Source organism: Tachypleus tridentatus, chromosome 1 (genome assembly GCF_004210375.1).
Source record: "Tachypleus tridentatus isolate NWPU-2018 chromosome 1, ASM421037v1, whole genome shotgun sequence".
Lineage (NCBI taxonomy): Eukaryota > Metazoa > Arthropoda > Merostomata > Xiphosura > Limulidae > Tachypleus > Tachypleus tridentatus.
The window spans coordinates 94,965,835-94,985,618 of NC_134825.1; the positions used below are offsets into that span (position 1 = coordinate 94,965,835).

Consider the following 19,784-nt stretch of genomic DNA (forward strand, 5'->3'; position numbering starts at 1 on the left):
TGGCTTTTGTTTTACTATCATAATGCATTTGTCGAAAAAAAAGAAACTATTATCTTAGAGACAGTGAAAACTTTTAAATACACACTCACGCACGCTTGTATAAGTACATGTTGGTTTGGATATGCATATTTTCAAAAACTTCGACCATTTTTAAAGCAACCAATATAATCACGTCATTTGATGAAACTTCTTGTTGCTAGAAAGTATCTTAATCAACTGTTTGTATAAACATTTTGAATACAATAAGAAATGATATTAAAAGAGAAATGTATCTAGAAGTTTCTGTATAAAAGGTTACCATAGTTTTTGATCCGACATGTATTTTTTTCTATCACAATAAAGTAATGTTTAAAACTTTTTAAAACAATGAGAACTTAACTGTAATTCTATTGATAAGAAATAAATATAAAACGCAACTTGGTACGTTATTGCCTTCAGTTAGAATTTAAACACGGGTCATCTGACACTTACTTGCAACAGTCTCTTCTGTGGAGGTTATGTCATAAAGCTACTACACCAAAATAAAAACATAACATTTACATGGAATATAACAGACACCATCATATTCCTCCTATACAACTACTCTAACATGGAAACTGAAAATTATACAAACATGCAAGAACACAAGACTCAAAGACTGAAGTCCATATTTCCACCAGAACTTATCTGTCACAAGTTGGTTTTAGGCGTCCTTGCTATCTTATACGCTCAGTATCTGTTACGTTTTCTTATAAACAGGAAAAAATATCATAAAATTTAAATGTTTGTTGTGCATTGCTGGTTTATTGAGTGCCATGTATATTGTAACAACGTTAAGTTGAAAGTTCAGTAAATAATAATAACACCATCTGTTTGTTATTGACTGGTCAGAAGTCGTGGTCTTTTCCGGGCTAGTTGAAGAAGTAGGTCATGATAGTAAACATAATTTAATGCTATCTTGTTTACTAGTAGCAGTACTTTAGCTTGCTGTCACAACTATATTGTTTGCAGTCACCGCTGACAGATGTTACACATTAGGCAGCTGTGAATAACGTAATTTTATAACATGGTTTGTTTAGTTACACACCTAGTGGTAGGGTAGAACTACACTTTTAAAAGAGGTGCTATTGTTAAGCTTCAACTGCCAATCTCATGGAACATCTTAGGCAGGTTCTATGAAATCTGACACTTTTCTGAAACTGTTTGTTTGTTTGGAATTAAGCACACAGCTAAACAATGGGTTATCTGTGCTCTGTTCAAAACAGGCATTAAAACCCGGTTTTTAGAGGTGTGAGTCTGCAGACATTCCGCTGTGCCAGAAAGGGGCGTTTCTGAAACTGAAAAATGTTTTCGAACAGACAGTGGCAGTCTATTAGAGATGGCAGCTAACTTTGTTAGCTAAGATATTATTTACTAATTATTTGTATGCTTAATTGTTATGATGAATACGTTATTTATTTGTCTTATGTGGTATGTTCTGTTTTATATGCACAATTATGCACTGATCGCTATGATTAAAAGTACTAGTAAATGTTTTTAGTTTTGGTAAACTCAATGTAACTTAAAGTGAAATATGACTAAAAATCAACACTATGAAACTAGCACAAGGTTAAATGTTTTGTAGACGTTTTATCTCATGTTAGCAGTACCTCTATGTGTTGGGGCATCTCTATATTTTATCAATCGTTCGCCTACGCAGTTTCAAAAGCGAACAAAACAAACAACACCTTATTGACATTATTATGTAAGTTTTATTCTTTCTGAACAATGACATCACTAAATTTTCATTGTTTATGCACACATAAAACTACAAAGGATGTTTATTTTCTAGCTTGCACGACAAACTTTAAAATAGTAGGTATACATACACACAAACACATATATACCTGTATACATATATATACAGATGTTGTTTGTTTGTTTTAGGATTTCGCGCAAGGCTACACGAGGGTTATTTGTGCTAGCCATCCCTAATTTAGCAGTGAAAGACTACAGGGAAGGCAGCGAGTCATCACCACCCACCGCCGACTCTTGGGCTACTTTTTTATCAACGAATAGTGGGATTGACCGTCACATTATAACGCCCCCGCGACTGAAAGGCGACTGTATTTGGTGTGACGAGGATTCAAACCTGCGACCCTCGCATTACGAGTTGAGAGTTTTAAATATGTAAGTATAAAAATATTTTTTTGTTGTTTTTCTATTGAAAAGTTTTGGTAACGTAGTGTCAGAACTTTGATTTTAACTTTATCAAGCACTTAGATTTACTCAAAACTTAAGATGAGGTTATATATTTGTCAGAAATACCATATTTTTTGGTGAACTAAAACTAACACTTCCAACAATAGTGTTTGTAGATTCGATAAAATGCGATAGAAATACAAATTTCTATATCGAGAAACTCGATTGTCTGTGTATCTACATTAGTTATTGTCTTAAACATTTTAAACGAAAATGCTGTTTATTCATAATTAATATTTTAGAGTTTGTTATTCCTGGACTACTGGTGCTGACTTCTACAGGCGATCTGAGCAGCAGATGATGAACTTAGAGTTTGTTATTCCTGGACTACTGGTGCTGACTTCTACAGGAGATCTGAGCAGCAGATGACGAACTTAGAGTTTGTTATTCCTGGATTACTGGCGCTGACTTATACAGGCGATCTGAGCATCAGATGACGAACTTTCGGACTCAATTTTTGTTTTATTGATTGTTCGACGTATACCTGACAATAATATTAAGTTAGTTTACATTCCCAATATTTAGATTTTGTTTGTGGCGATATTTCTTGATAAATTAAAAACACTAGTGATTTAGAGACTGAAAGTATAAACAATCTCACGATGGTTTAGTAATAAATTTATTAGGGCTTAAAATACAAAACTGAGGATTCGAGTATATAATTTTGCGCTTAATAAACAAACAACGAAGAAATAACTAAGGAAATACAAATGATGTCCAAGTAAAAAAAGATAATGTGGCTTTCCTAAAATAATACTATCATATATATATATATATATAAATGCTTGGCGGAGGGGTATTTATATACTGGATTAATTCTTGTTTATTAAGATCTGCTAAAGTCGAAGAATAGGGAAAAAGTATTGTGGAAATACTCATTTATTCTAAAACATTCCTAAACACTTCCAAGATTTACAATTGTTTATTAGTCTTTATTGCCACACCGTGCTATTTTTTCAAAATCTTCTGTTAACAGGAAAAACTGATATGAAAACTGTTAAGATATATTATTACTTTTATAAAAACGAGTGAAAAGTTCTAGAAAAAAATTCGTTTCAAAATTCTTAGTTGTGTAATAGAATAATGACTGACCATAAAGGCAAAGTAAAAAGTGATTAAATAGTATAAAATAAAAATAAAAATTCGCGATATCGAAATAGTTAATTGATCACCAACCATTGTATTGAACTCCAAATACTATTTGTATTTTATATGTTACTCTGATAAACGTTTAAAATATTTCCATAAGCGACAGGGACTTATGGCATATGCTCCATCTTTTGACCCACTAGTGAAGTACTTCTTGGGATGGTAAATAGAATATTATGTATAATTATTATGGAAAGTCACTGTTTCAACAGGGAAAGAAAATAAAAGGTCCCCCCCCCCAGTCATTGACGCCACCACGAGTTCAAAATTGTTTCGCCACAGCCTGTTCAGTTTGTTGTAATTTTCTTTCTAGATTTATTATATGTGCAGCTAATTTTCAGTAACAGATTTTGTAATTCATTTACAGAAAGTAATTCAAATATTTAAAATGTTATCTCACTACTTTCTAAGCTAACATCAATACACACACAAGTAAACAATTGTATAACTTTCCGTTATTTTAGTTTAAGATGTTTAAAAAAGTAGCAATAACTATTTATTGTTTTCTTCTGAACATTTATACTTTGTGTAACTCTGTTGTAAAGCGCAATGCATTAACTGTGTTCTACCTACCACAAGTATTAAACCTCAGTTTTTAGATCTATGAACCTCCAGACTTACCACTGACCCACGGGGGATTAATTTTATGTAAATAATTTTTAATAAGCTCTATTTTAGGAGTTTGGTTCTGTAGGTAAATTAGAATGTATATTGTTTTAACACGTTCTTATCATTGAGAGGGCCCGGCATGGCCTAGCGCGCAAGGCGTGCGACTCGTAATCCGAGGGTCGCGGGTTCGAGCCCGCGTCGCGCTAAACATGCTTGCCCTCCCAGCCGTGGGGGTGTATAATGTGACGGTCCATTCCACTATTCGTTGGTAAAAGAGTAGCCCACGAGTTGGCGGTGGGTGGTGATGACTAGTTGCCTTCCCTCTAGTCTTACACTGCTAAATTAGGGACGGCTAGCACAGATAGCCCTCGAGTAGCTTTGTGCGAAATTCCCAAACAAAAATCATTGGGAGATTTTTTTAATTATTTAGCAAAATCCTGGTCATTTAATGATGATGAATTAACTTATATCTTCAATAATGTCTTATACAGGTTACCTTCACTAGTACAGGTGTAGAACTTCACAAAGAACGTTTCATTAGGATTTCGAAAAGTAATCACACATATAACTTACAACTGAAGGCAATCGATCAAACAAATAAAATATTCTCTTTATACTCTGTCTATAACAAACACTCATTTTGACTGACTGAGAGACCTACTCGATCATTAGCGAACAGACTCACTGACACTGAACTAATCAATTATGTTTAACTCGCCAAATCTGTCATTGTGATATTGTAATAGTTTTCTGCGTACTACAAGAAGCTTCAAGACCCTACACTTTCTAGACTTAAAACAATTATTACAGCATGTAAAATCTCCCTCTAGTGAACAGAATGCTAAAGATATAAAGATATAATCCATAACATTATGTATGAACCGCTGAGTTTACTACATGAAATAAATCAATAAATTTTAGTAAAAAATATATATATAATATTAGTTTAAATGTTGTAGGTTATAAGATGTATATTTCCTACAGAGCATACCATAAAACAAACGATTTTTATTTTGTTTTAAATTACGTTTTGATAATAAAATTACTGACTAAAAACTGAAACAATGTAATTTTTTGCCCATAAAGTAGCTTTTGGTGTTCTCTATCATTTAGCAAACAACACTAAATAGTGGTAAAAATAGGAGTAAATTAACTTGAATTGGTAAAGACTCTATCCATATTAAATGTGCTCGTGTCACTTCATATAATAAATGGAACATACATTGGCTTTAACCTTTAGTATAACCAAGACCTGAATATCACAGGTGAGTAGGAATGAGTAACCCACATGTGAAGTCGGTAAATTCAATTTACCCTCATTTACTTTTGATTGTATTTCTGGCTAAACATGATTAACATCTTCTTATTTCTATATTTGAAAATCACAGCTACTGTAAATAATAGTTGTGGGAGAAGCACATAGTTTTTTTTTTTTTTTTTACAGATATTAAAGGTACTCATGCTAAATTGCTCATGTGTAGCAAAAAACAAACAAACACATTAATCCTAAAACTGAATCTTGTGATGCATTGTAATTCACATCCACAACAGGTTTGAAGTAAACTAACTATAATTTTGTAATATTTGAACATCATAATCATCCTGGCTTTTTCAGTTTCGGAAATGAATTTGACGGAAAACGTCTATCTTCCCCCAATATTCACATTTTTCAGTGACTGACTAATCACAAATATAGATAACATCTATTTAGAGGGGTCTCCATTCCACTTCATGAGACAGTTGTAAAATAATTTCGTACATACTCAGGATAATGTAGCATAAGGTAAAATTATTCAATGAATCACTAGATGACCCTTTTGTCAGAATCAAAAATAGTTTGTGTATCATGGTTCCTGCTTTAAGGCAAAGGAATTTTAAAAAAATTCACAATTTTAAAAACATCAAGAATCATTAAAAGTAGCAAGAAATATTTTTTGCAGAAAAAAGTAAAAATACATGAAACATAGCTTAACATCGCTAAAATAACATAAAACACAACTCAACATAGCTAAAAACATAACATAGCTCAACATCGCTAAAAATATAAAAAATGAAAATAATTTTCGTTGCCCATCTCCCCATACCCCTAAATCAAATTCATTGTATGTATTTGTTGACTATATCTATGGTTTTCAATTCCTCTATATATCAGATCAAAATTTTGTCTCCCATTCACTGCCTTAATAGCTTTCTCTGTTAACTTTTAAAAAAAATCGATCAGTTAAAAATATTTGGAATTTGCCTCAGTTGTCATTCATTAACACAGCTATAATTCTATCGAAAAATTGAGTTTCAATTATTTCTAATTTAAAGACAAATAATTTATCTCTTGGATTTAGTTCACACAGTTAACAAATTCTCATATATTGAAGTGTTTCAATGGCATTAAAATTTTTCCTGCTTCCATTTATATACATAAGGGAAAAATAATCCCAAACTAAAATACTAATACCATTTGGTAATGTGTTTTTATCATCCGTCTAGCTTAATACTTCTTTGTTAACGTGAATAGAACATATTTTATGCACTTAAATTTTTATTAGGTTCATAATTTTATGTATTTCTTTTGGATCATATAAACATTCTGTATATTCATTGACTTAATTCTATTTTTAACAACACCCCCCCTTTAGACTTATTTCAAATTTTTCGTCTTATATCTTTAAAGAATACATCTAAGACCTAAGTCCTACAAATGCAATAACTATTTCCCCATTATTTTCGTCATTAGTAGCTATAGTTTTCATCCGTGTATTTAGGTAAATATATTTTTAAGCCAGTCAGATCGTTTAAACTTTAACACTGCATGAATTATCCCCAGTTTCATTCCTAACGATTAATATTGTTTAAAATTTCTATAGTGAAACATGTATTTTTACCATATAAAGCTGTCATTCATTTCACTTCTTTCTATGAAAAGTTACCAGAATTTTGTTATTCCGTTTATATCATCGTTGGGTCCAGGTGTTCCATGAAATATCAATAAATCCTGACTCTTACGTCACGACTTCCACTCGGCTTTTAACATTTCTCTCTCTATATATAAAAAAAAATAATTAGAGAGGTATCTTTTTTGCATAAGGGGGGAAATTTCCCTCTGTACACCCTATGAACTCAACACTGATTTGAGAAGTACGTTTGAACTATTGAAAAGACCTACAAGACTGTCATTCAGATATGCAATTCAAATTAAAATAAGATATCTTTCAATATTTACTGAGAAAATATTTGTTATATCTGGATTATTGAAAACAGATCTTGTAACTTAAAAAATTAAATCAGTGATGACGAGAAAAGTCATTTGTAGAGAAAAATATACATGTAGAAACGGCTGGTATGGGTTGAGAAATTTTTTTATGTAGAGGAGCGAACAACGTTTCAACCTTCTTCTATGACCAGTCGTTTTGCATAAATATTTATAAAATTAAAGAACTAAATGGTGAAAAAAATGAAGGAAGTTTATATGAACCAGAATTAGTTAAATAAAATAAAAAAGATTAAATTTATAAGACAGAAAAAAACGATTTAAAAATAATTTCTAAGTATTTGCAAAAATAAAATAAAAATACAGAAAATATATTTAGACAGTTCAGTACAGCTACTCTTGGAGAAAAAATATGAGTCTTGGTTATTTTACATACATATAAGTCGATAATCCAAGACAACAAGATGCTGAAAGTACATCAGGCCTATTAATGCTAATCTTCATGCAGCTAAGAAATACTTCTTGTCCCAGCTGGTGTCTTAGCTTATTTAATATACAGTTCTTACCGTAAAAAGAAAGCTCAACTCCAGCAGTAGAAATCGACACCACCATGAAGCATTCTGTTAATCTTTTCTAAAATTATCTTATCTGATATTTACTTTCCAAATACACAATATTTTCGTCTCAATCTTCTTACTTCATTGCAAGGTTTATGAAGGAGTTTAAGTCAGCCCACACGGTATTAGCATCCAGTCAATCAAAGAAGATGCACATCATCATATGTCAAACTGCACGATGATTGGATCATTTGTAGGGAAGTACATATGTTGATCATTGAATCATAGTGTCAACAAAATTATAACATTTTGAAGGTTTGATTTTCTGGTTCATTATGAAGAATCGGCCATACACCGATTTTGAGGTCTGTGTGTTTTTCTTATAGCAAAACCACATCGGACTATCTGCTGAGTTTACAGAGGAGAATCGAATCTCTGATTTTAGCGTTGTAAATCAGTAGATTTACCGCTGTACCAGCGGGGTACATTTTGAGATATGCGGCAACTGTAGCAATATAGGCAGAATATTCTCGAAACGTTGTCTTCTACACTTATATCTCCACAACAGGCAGTTGCCGTCCATTCTACAAAGTTTCATCATGTGGTAATATAGGATTTTTTGTTGTTGTTTACTGAAATGAGCACACTGAGTCCATATACCTCTCAAATATGCTATCGTTAACATAACAAGCTGAGTAACTGACAAATAGATTAGGTTTTGTTTCTGCAAAACTTTGCTGAGATTAGATACTGCATATAAATGCTGACCAAAACTGCCAGGTAACTAGATTTTTTTATTTGCAGCAAGATACCTACTGCTAACGATGTTTAATATTCACCATATTTGTGCAGGTGTTCACAGACCATCCAATATGATCCGAAACGTTTAGTTTAGATTAGAAGTCTGAGGAATTCTCTCCCCAACAGGGGTGTTCAGGAACGTTGTAGTTTCTCTTTGTCCCCGCTCGTGGAAGATTATTTATCTGCACGTGGGAGTTTTTCTGTGCTTTAATTTGGCTTGTTTGAGGCAATGAAGTAAGGTGAGGCAGTATGGAAATGTCGGGTGAGAAAGCAGTGCGAGATAAAGGCGGCAAAAAGAAGTGGACAAGTCCGGAGCTCACCGGCAGAAAAGAAGTAAGTCGCAGACCAATTTCACATTAATTCACATGATCTGTAAATTTAACTGAATACAAAGGACGAACCTTACAACGTAAATAAGGAATTTCTCCTACTTTTTTATCTGAAATTCACTTATCCACATCTGAAAAATCAGAGGCACCATCGAAAGCACCATAAATTATTTTCTTGTGACCAAGGTTCCTTTCCATCAGCTTCCTGTTAAACCAACTCATAATGATTTCGGAATCAGTGCTTGCTAGATCAGTAATGCTCAAGATTTTGGTTTTACCTCACCGCAGTCACCCATATATCGAATTAGAACTGATAACTGTCACACATTGTTAATTTGTCAGCCAGTATAGAGTTGTTATTCATATTCGTCACAGCCGTCTATAATTCGGCAATACAGGTCAGCAGATTACAAGTTTTAGTGTTTCTTACGTATGTCAAACGGTCGTTCTGATTTTACAATAATTGCTTCAGAGATTTGTCTTGTAGCACAAAGAGACGAGAAGTCAAATGTTCATATTCAGTATTATGTGGGATTTCTTCTTTTGGTAAAAAGTAGACGCTTCTCACAAACGCAGTCATTGCTTTATTGTTGTGGCAACATTCTCAAGTCGACTGTTTAATAAGCAAAGTATGATTGGTTTGGTTTGTTTTGGATTTCGCACAAAACTACACGAAGGATATATTCTCCAGTCGTCCCTAATTTAATATTGATAGACTAGAGGGAATGCAGCTAGTCAGCACCACCCACCATCAGCTCTTGAGTTACTCTTTTACCAATGAATAGTGGGATTGAGAAGTCACATAATAACGCTCCCATGTAGGAGTATGTATGTTTTCAAGATCGTCGCTTTTTGGATACAGAATGTCTTTGAGCTTAGTGTCTTAGAAACGTAAAGCAATAATGTTTCTCATCGAAATTAGTATGTCAAATGATCTTGAGAAAGCAAGTTGAACTCAATTGGGTTTCAACGTCGAGCTGGATCTTTTATATGCCACCTTAAAAATTGGTGTATTTAACAAAAATATGTGGACGAGAAATAATGATGCGTAAGCTGGGTTATAAGGATTGTACTTTAAAAAAACCGGATAACAGAATTGAATTTACTTCTTGCATATTCTTGTGTAATATGTTGTTACAGCGACAATCTGGTTAAAAGTATGAAAAGTAAAATCGGTACAGTTGATGATTACAAATATGCTAGAGAAACAGGAAATTCACAAAAATAAGCAACATGTGGCTAAATCAGCGAGGAAGAAGTATCTGATGGGAATTTGGCCGATTTTGAATAATTTTTCTGTATATTAATAAATATTTTAATGTTATTGTTATGTTATTTTGAATTTCGCGCAAAGCTAAATATTTTAATACATGTAATATAGTAGCGTTTTAAATAGTTTATACTCTATTTTCTAATTTGATATTAATGTTATAATACTGGGTATTCACTGATAGAGTGTTAAGACATCCATTTCATTTTGTCTGTCCACTGCTGATACAGAGGTAAGTCTACGGATTTACAACACTAAAATCAGCGATTCGATTCCTTTCGGTGGATTCATCAGAGATCCCGATGTGGCTTTGCTATAAGAACACACACACGCGCACCTTCATTTTATTTTGATGATTAAAGATTTTTTTACTCAGATGTTATCTTTATTGATTCTAATTAATTAATCACGTAATGTAATTGTGTTTAATACATAAGATGCAGGGTATTAAATTAAGTATTGATTACATCAGTATTAGGAAATGAAAGCTTGAGTGAAAACAAACATTTTTTTAATTAATTATTTGACTTTTTTTACATGCAGGGGCCGTTTTTAAAATTATATTTCCTTTGAATTAAGTGATATTTTAAACAACTTCCAAAGGCAGATCTATCTAGCCAAACTCTTAAATCACGATTGCCTCCAGCCCCCGCCAAGAGATATTTCACACATCTTCCACGCCAGTCCTACCCAACACCCTTCGCAGACCAGGAAACAAAACAACAACAAAAAATAAATAAAAAACCCAGTCAACGAATTTCAGAAAGAAAAAATTCCAAGACGAGTCAACTCAAACACAGCAGACTCAAATCCACCACGAATGAATCTGTCATAATAATTTAACCGAACATAAGCATAAAACCCACACTTCGTTTGGGTTGAGAAAATTTTTATGTAGAGGAACGAACAACGTTTCGACCTTCTTCGGTCATCGTCAGGTTCACAAAGAAATTAAAACATGTTTAGAAGACCTAGCCAGGAGACTTGTAATACTTTCCACAGAAAACAATCGAAAACAACCAACAGAAAAAAAACAACTTCAACAATTTTAATGACATCCAACAGCCAAACTTCCCAGGAAAAATTAAAAATTAATATTTTCCAGAAACACCTAAAAACAACATCTTAAACGATTTTTTCAAAGAATTTTCTCACAAAACCATCAACATAATTTCACAAAATAGAAAGCAAAAAACAATCTTACAAAAAGAGACATTAATTCCATTGAAAACCTAACACAAGACAGAAACATAAAAATTCTAAAAACAGATAAAGAAAACGCTATAATCAAAATGAACACGAATGAATACATCCAAAAAATGAAGAACATTCTATCAGATAAAAATAAATTTAAACCAATACACATAAATCCAACAAAGACACACGAAACGCAACTAAACAAAATACTGCTAAGAACGAAAAAAGCCAACACAATTTCACAAACATTTTATTCCTACCTATGCAAAACCAACTCACACACACCATAAATATACAGCATCCCCAAACCTCATAAACCAGATTGTCCACTACAACCAATAATGTCCACATATGAATCATTTAATTACAAAGCATGAGCATTCTCCAAATATGTAACATCAGCCAGCTCATTCATCAAAGACTCTTTTAATTTCAAGTCTAATCTTAATCAATTTAATCATAAAGCCTTAATGGCCAGTTTCGATGTTATATCCCTCTTTGCAGAGACCCTAACCCATCTATAGACATTCTCAGCAACCAATTAGCAACCTTCATAGAATTCACCATGATGAAGACAAATTTCATGTTCAACAACCACAACTATATACAAACAAATGGCCTAAGCATGGGCAACCCAGTATCACCAGTTCCAGCCAATATTTTTATGACACAAGTTGAAACACAAGTAATTAACACAGCATTACATCCATCACTATACTGGTACAGATATGTAGACTACACGATTGCGGGATTCATATCTACAGAACACACACTTAATTTTTTTCAATTACATTAACTCTATACATCCCAACATCAATTTCACATGTGAACAAGAAGGAAGCAATCAAATACCATTTCTTAACCTAAAAATTACAAGAACCGACACACAATTTAAAATAGAAATCCACCGAAAAATCACCCATACTGGAATATACATTCCTTGGGACTCAGCACATGAAACAAAACAAAAACTCAACCTATTAAGAAACCAAATAAACACAGCCATAAAACTATGCTCACCAGATAAAATTAACGACTAATTAGACAAAATAAAACAATACTTCACTTACATCAATAAATTTCCTCCACAAACCATAGAAAACATTATACGCACACACATAGACAAAAAGCAAAATCAACTAACAAAAGTAAATATATCTCACGAATCAAAAAATCACGAAACCATATACTGCTGCATACCATATATTCCCGAAATCAGCGGACAAATAACCAACATTTGGCAAAAACTAGTAACAAAATATGACATTCCAGTTAATACCAAATTTATTCAAAAACCAGGCACAAAACTGAGGTCTATACTATGTAAAAACTATACTGACAAACACCACACCAACATCATTTATAAAATACAATGTGATAACTGCCACGACTTCTATATTAGAGAAACAAGTATAAAAATGGAAACCAGATTCAAAGAACACAAAAAGTCACCTTCACACGTTTTCGAACACTGCAAGTCAAATAAACACAACATAACCATAGAAAACACTCAAATACTAAATAAAGAAACAAACATAACAAACGCAAAATTAAAGAAGCCTACAACAAGTCAAGCCCAAAATAAATCAATACAAAGGAACACCTTTATGCCTATATTAATAAATATCATCAAACATCTAAGCATGCCCTCTACATTCCTACACCCAGTTACTTAATCCCCTTCAAACATATAGTCAGCTTCCGGTCAGTTACCTCTTTCCTTGTGAACCTGACGATGCCCGAAGAAGGTCGAAACATTGTTCGCTCATCTGCATAAAAAATGTTTTCAACCCATACCAGCCGTTTTTACATACATATTTTTCTCTACTAGTGGGTTTTCTCGTCACTATGAATGTCCAAAACTCTTTCTTCTCCAGGTTGCTAAATATCTCAAGTTCAAACGGGCATTGGGACTTTAGATCCCTGCTGTCCTGTAGGACCAGAAGTCCCACAAATACCATTCGACTATTGACAAAAATCATATTATACTTCAAGAATAATAAAATCATGAATTCCAAGTACAGCTCCTTACCTCCATCACGAACAGGGCACAGTGGAGTTAAAGCTTTGAATTCCGCTAATAATCTTCTGATATGTCACCTCAGAAGGTCTTATACCGAAACAACAGTCAATAATTTGTTGTTATCTCCATCTAATCATACTCGCAATTTTGGTTTGACAACACACCAAGTAATTTTGCAATTTGAGTCAGCTTGTACGCTAAGTAGGCATAGCTGTTTGAATTTCGTTAGCATCAGGGTTAATATGAGTGTGGCCAAGCGCGTAAGGCGTGCGACTCGTAATCCGAGGGTCGCGGGTTCGCGCCCGCGTCGCGCTAAACATGCTCGTCCTCCCAGCCGTGGGGGTGTATAATGTGACGGTCAATCCCACTATTCGTTGGTAAAAGAGTAGCCCAAGAGTTGGCGGTGGGTGGTGATGATTAGCTGCCTTGCCTCTAGTCTTACATTGCTAAATTAGGGACGGCTAGCACAGATAGCCCTCGAGTAGCTTTGTGCGAAATTCCAAAACAAACAGTTAATATGAGTGTGAGGGCCAATTAAATAGCTTTTGTTAGTAGCCAACTCTTGGGGTACTCTTTTACCAACGAATAGTGGGATTGAACGTCACATTATAATGCCCCCACGGAGAGAAACTTTCCGATATTAGACAGTTCTGCAAGCCAGTTACTGGTACTACAAGTGACAATGCAGATGCAGATAATCCAACAACCTCAAGCAAAGGAATAGAAACTAATAGAATAGAGGAAATACCATGTTCATCAGAGAACGAGTCTGAAAATGCTTGTGTAACTATTGTACATCATGAACCACCAGATAGTTCTGAAACAAGTTTGTGCAGTAATGAACAATCTGACACTCCACAGATACAGTGTGGAAAGCCATATCATCCAGATGCATAACTAATACCACGACAGAAAAAAAATCTCAAAATATCATCTTCCAGGGCAAGTGGTTTGATGAGTTCCCATGGCTGCACTTCGACAATCAGACTCAAAAAGTCATATGTTTTTATTGTGCCAAGGCGGAAAATAAAAGCCTTTTTACAGGGAAATTGGAGAGGCCAGTGGAGTATACCTTCATAACCACCGGTTTTTGCAACCGAAAAAAGGCAAAACAGAAATTCAACGAACACCAATCCTCCTCTCAGCACAGATTCGCTATATCTCCAGAAGTTTCACTTGATGTAACTCCAGTGACTGTCCAGCTACATGATGGAAAAAAAGAAGCAGCAGGAAGAATGCAAAAGAAGTCTAGCCAAAATATTCAGAAGTTTACGTTTTTTACTGCATCAAGGTATAGCATTACGTGGACATACTGATACGGAGAGACACTTCCTGCAGTTAATTAAGCTCCTGGAAGAAGAAGATCCTGAGTTGACGGCCTACTTGTCAAAGAAAACCACATTCACATCACCCCAGGCTCAGAATGAAATAATGGAGATGTGCAGCCATCAAATACTGAAGAACATAGCACACGAAGTGCAGCAAAGTAAAATCTTTGCATTAATGGTTGATGGCACTCAAGATGATACAGGTGCCGAACAGAAAGCAATATGTGTACGATACGTAGATTAGAACATTGACGTCCATGAGACATTTCTTGGTTTGTACAGTGTTTCCAATACAACTGGTGAAACAATATCCTCGACTATACTTGATGTATTGACTAGACTCAATTTACCACTGTCAGGATTAAGAGCACAAACTTATGATTGAGCCGCTAACATGAGTGGTGCATACAGTGGATGCCAGGCAAAAATAAAAGAGAAGCAACCGTCAGTTTTGTTTTTTCACTGCAGAGCACACAAGGCTAATTTAATAATGCAACATGCAGTTGAAGCTTGTGAATGTGTTCGAGATTCTATCCAGTGGGTACATGAACTTGGTGTCTTGCTTCAGAGGTCAGACAGCTACAATGGTCCAGTTAAATACATTCGCCCACTGTGTCCAACACGCTGGTTGTGCCGCCAATCTGCAATTACATGTGCTAATGATCACTACAGTGATTCTTTGTCTGAATTAGCAAATGAAAAATCAGATGTAACAGTGAAAGCACAAGGTCTGCTGGACAGATTTGACAAAGGAAAGACAGTTTTAGGATTGTTGATGGCTCAGCATCCATTAGCTGCATTAGAGGAACTAAACCGTGCATTCCAACAAAATCAGCGACAGTATCTGGCATGACTGAAGCATCTGCAATGACAATTGAGCAATTGCGGGTATTGCAAACAGCAGAGGAAAATTAAAACAAGATATTTGATGAAGCTGAGAAAAAGTAACTTCTCTTGATCTGTTAGAATCTGTGATAGAAGGATCACAAGTGATGGCTCAGCACACCATTCTGCAACAGCTAGAGATTACTATAGAAGCCAATATTTTGAATTTGTGAACACAGTTATAGAACATCTGACCACTAGATTTAATGCAGACACCAATAACTTGAGGCAATATCTGGCACTTGAGAACATCTGGCAAGATTGACAACTCGGTTATTAACTTCTATCCAGAAATCTTTGCACAACGGCTCGAGTTTAGTTGCCCGTGTTCAAAGGAACCACAAAAGCAGTATCTCTTAAAGGTGCGAAGGATGCTTACTGTAAAATGAATGAAACAAGCCAGCAGATGTTTAGTGAAGTGTTTCTTCTCATGAAAATTTTGCTTGTATGTACAGTATCCAGCTGCGAATGTGAACGCAGCTTTTCTGTATTAAGACGGTTGAAGATGTGGTTAAAGTCAACTATGTCTCAGTGCCGCCTCAACCACGTGGCAGTTTGTCACACTCACAAAGATAAGGTCGACAAGATAAATATAGAAGAGCTTATGAAAGAATTCATAAACAGATCATCACAAAGGAGGTCTACGTTTGGGAACATGTAGACCAGAGGATTAAATGAATCTTACTTCAATGAAAAGTATGAATAATTATGTGCTACATTGTATTGATGTATAATTTTCAAGAGTTCGCAAAGACATTTTAATTATTTTTATCAAACAACATGAATAGTTTTTAGTAGATATAAACTTATCAAGGGTAATTATTAATTTTATTAATATTTGAAAAAGTAATTCATGCAATGAAAGTTATTAGTAACCTTGTCAAGTAAAATCTTTTATACTGTGCAGTGTGCATAAATAAATTCATGTGGCAGTTAATTTGTGACACATTTGTCTTTATTCTATTAATATTTTGAAATGTGTTCACAACACCTCACTTATACAAACTTCAATGGAAACCTTGAAGTATCGTGGCAACAAGATTACTCTGTGAATGCATGTTTACAGCTTTCGGGGTCACGTAATCAGAGATTACTAATTTGCAAATTGGACAGTCCACAAAAATCATCCCCCCCCATCGGGTGTAAAAAATCTACGCCCCTGCTCACCTTAAAATATTCAATTACTTACATTTTATCAGTCTGTGTTTTTTTTATTGCAAAGCCACATCGGGCTGTCTGTTGAGCCCACCGAGGATAATGGAGCCGCTGATTTTAGCCTTATAAATCTGTAGACTTGCCGCTGTACTAGCTGGGGGCTAAATTTTATCAAATTATTATTGTTAATCCAGTCACAGAAATTTATGATTTATTCTTTGCTAATAACAACACATAAAATATATAAGATCAATACTCGAACCGGATTATGCCATTAAGGGCCGGCATGGCCAGGTGTAACGCGACGGGGATGCGAACCCGCGACCCTTAGATTTCGAGTCGCACGCTTTAACACGCTTCGCCATGCCGGGCCAATAAATTATGTCATTAAATGATTTTCAGCCTAATTTATATATTAATATGTTCAAATAATTGAATTTCTATGCTATGTTATGTATAATAGAGGTTTGTTTCAAATAGTGTGTTTCGATTCTGTTGAAAGGACATGAATGCACATTTTCGTCATAATATTCGTTATTTGAGACTTTACTTTGTGCTTTCCACTGTTATTTGTAAATATTAAATAATTTTAAACACCTTCAGGAACTTCATTGCCCTAAAAGTGAAACTGAAGATGTAAGTAGGGTTGGTAAAGGTATGATGCCCTGAATATGTAAGTGTAAAGGGTTTTTACTATGTCTTTTTATGTTTACAGGAAGTATGATGTTTAAAAAAATAGTAACAAATGGTAGAGTGTCAAATACGTGAATTTTGTATGATGTATTAATGCAGACTATGTAGTTTAGAAGTTAATACGTGTATCCTTATTTTTAAGTAGTTTAGACATTTGTTTATCAGTATCAATGTAAAAATCATAACACCATGTGAGAGCTTGTCAGTAAATGTTGCATAGAAGTACTTAAGCAGTTTTTTTGTAAATTTTGAAGTTATTTTCTGAACCATAATGTATAATTACAAGTTCCATCTTCCAAATGTAAAGGATAAGACTTCACTTCCTAACTACGAGTTAGGTATTACTGCTAGACAAGTAACTAAATTGTATTTGTTTCTTTAAGTATTAATTATAAAATTGTTGTCAACATGCATAAATTCTAAATAAGTAAGGCTGTTTTCGTATAAAACAAATTAGTTTTATGGAAATTATATTTGAGCTATAGAAATGTAACAGTATTTTGTATCTAGCCAAGTCATGTAACTAAATATTTCTGTGATAAGTAATTAAAACTTTTATTTAAATAGTTTCATTAGTTTCACAGGTCACTGAAAATCGTGGGTCATATATGAAGTTTCTGAAAAAGGAAAACACATGATAGACTGAGTGGGATACAATAACTATTTTATCAAAGGAGCATGTAATAATTAGATCTGAGTGATTAATTTATTATTTGATTACCGTTTGAACATTGGTTTGTAACATGTCAAACATTTAATTGAAATTATGATTAAATCATTTAGTGTTATAAAAATAATCAACTAATCAAAATAAGTATATCTCATTATTATTATTTTTGATTATTCCATTTATCCAAGACATCTTTTTACCTCCTTTAAAAACAGGAACAACATTAAAAACTGTCCACCCTCTTGCCCATTGTTTGTTGACCTGCCAGAAATGGGAGACTTTCATATCAGATTGCTGACACCCTTTCAAATCTTGGTGAATCTTGGCAGTTACAAGCCAGTTATCCTTGTTTTACCTTTTTCTGACACCTCTTGCTTAAAACTGTTAAAAGTCAAAAGGATTGGTAGACTCTACTTTCATAATCCATACTTGTCAATGAACTCATTGTTAGCATTTATTTTTTTCCATGTCCGAGTTTTCTGTTCTTGCTGCTAAGTTTATAAAGAAATAGGTGTTCTTGTGTAATTAAACTAGTGGATTTTTTTTCTCTTTTGTAAAAAGAGATTAGTAAATTGGTTGGTTGTGGGATTGGCAGAAAGTTAAGTGAATAGGAAGTTGGCTTAATTGTAGAGAGCACAGAGTGATTATAAATTGTAATTGCTTTCAGCTGGACAATGTGACTAGTGAACTCATTCAGGGACTTGTATGATTTATGTTAATGAATTGAATATTGTCTTGAACAGTAATATATCAAAATTTGCTACTCATACTAAATTCCAGAGAAGAGATGATATCATTGAAAATACTTTTAATACCTGAAAGGAACTTGGCTTTATAGTGGATGATTATAAAATGTGAAAAATGACTTATTATTGAGAAATTTGAAGTTATGTGCTTGAGGTATAGAAAGTTAGAAGTAACATATTTTGTGAAAGGAGGACTGGCAAGTTGGAAAAAGAATTAACATGATTTTTGATAAAAATTTCTAAACCCTATATTGGTTTTAAAAAATTTGAATTTTAAAGGAAAATATTGTTGAAGCTATCTACAAGGCTAGTGAGACATCTTACTTCAGGAAAGATGATGTGTTGGTTCAGAGGTAAACTTCTGAAATGATAGACATTTATTGTTTGAGGGTAAAGATGGAATTAAAATGATATATTTAAGTCAACTTTTGAGATGAGGCTTAGTTTTTCATCCTCTCAGTTGTGTTTATCCTAACTGTAGACTTGATTTATATTTTCAGAATTGTTAGTTGATAGTTCCTTTGAGTTGTATGTATTGAGATATGCAATGAATGGCTTTAAAAAAGATTTGAGTACTAAAGGTTGCATCATTAACTTTTGGAGTTTTGTAGTAACAGACTTGTTCAATGACGAAATGTTCTTATTTTACTTAGTTATAAACTTTTATAAGGTTAATTTTATTTAATAGGTACTTACACCGAATCACACCTTTTTTTATTATCCAGATAACAAACAAAATCAACAACTTGTTAAGGCAAGACATTCCTTGATCAAATTAATGTTGGCTCTCTTTTATGATTTAATATTTTGCTAAATGTTGTTCAAAAACTTCTTTTGTCAGACTGGCATTTTTAGCTGTGATTAAGTGGCTCATAGAATTGATTCAAAGTTGTTTTTTTTTCCAAATGCAAATTTTAAGCTCATATCTCTGTATTCTTTTGACCAAC

The 19,784-nt window shown here is 33.7% G+C and overlaps 1 protein-coding gene and 2 long non-coding RNA genes across 23 annotated transcripts in view; 2 read left to right on the top strand and 1 right to left on the bottom strand.

Annotated features, from left to right (window-relative positions):
- The window catches only part of LOC143255952 (uncharacterized), a 41,635-nt gene extending 40,929 nt beyond the window's left edge, over positions 1–706 (bottom strand). For both annotated transcript variants that reach the window (XR_013030939.1, XR_013030938.1), the window contains exon 1: positions 472–706. This is a non-coding gene — a long non-coding RNA (uncharacterized LOC143255952). The remainder of the gene's footprint in view (positions 1–471) is intronic.
- A 71-nt stretch (positions 707–777) lies between these two features.
- LOC143255947 (uncharacterized) lies at positions 778–5,067 on the top strand. 3 transcript variants are annotated; one of them, XR_013030936.1, is made up of 3 exons: positions 778–902; positions 1,906–2,148; positions 2,463–5,067. It is a non-coding gene; the product is annotated as an uncharacterized LOC143255947 (long non-coding RNA). The 3 variants fall into 3 exon arrangements; XR_013030937.1 differs by lacking the exon at positions 778–902 and adding an exon at positions 998–1,032; XR_013030934.1 differs by lacking the exon at positions 778–902 and adding an exon at positions 1,660–1,723.
- Positions 5,068–16,591: 11,524 nt separating this feature from the next.
- Positions 16,592–19,784, top strand: part of LOC143255956 (dnaJ homolog l(2)tid, mitochondrial-like) — a 49,447-nt gene continuing 46,254 nt past the window's right edge. For 9 of the 18 annotated variants that reach the window (XM_076512550.1, XM_076512446.1, XM_076512462.1 and 6 more), the window contains exon 1: positions 17,553–17,759. Coding sequence is in view for 8 of the 18 variants with exons in the window: in XM_076512446.1 (XP_076368561.1) it covers positions 17,693–17,759 (67 nt within the window). In the remaining 10 variants the exon portion in view is untranslated. The other 9 variants (XM_076512585.1, XM_076512507.1, XM_076512514.1 and 6 more) reach the window with 8 other exon arrangements.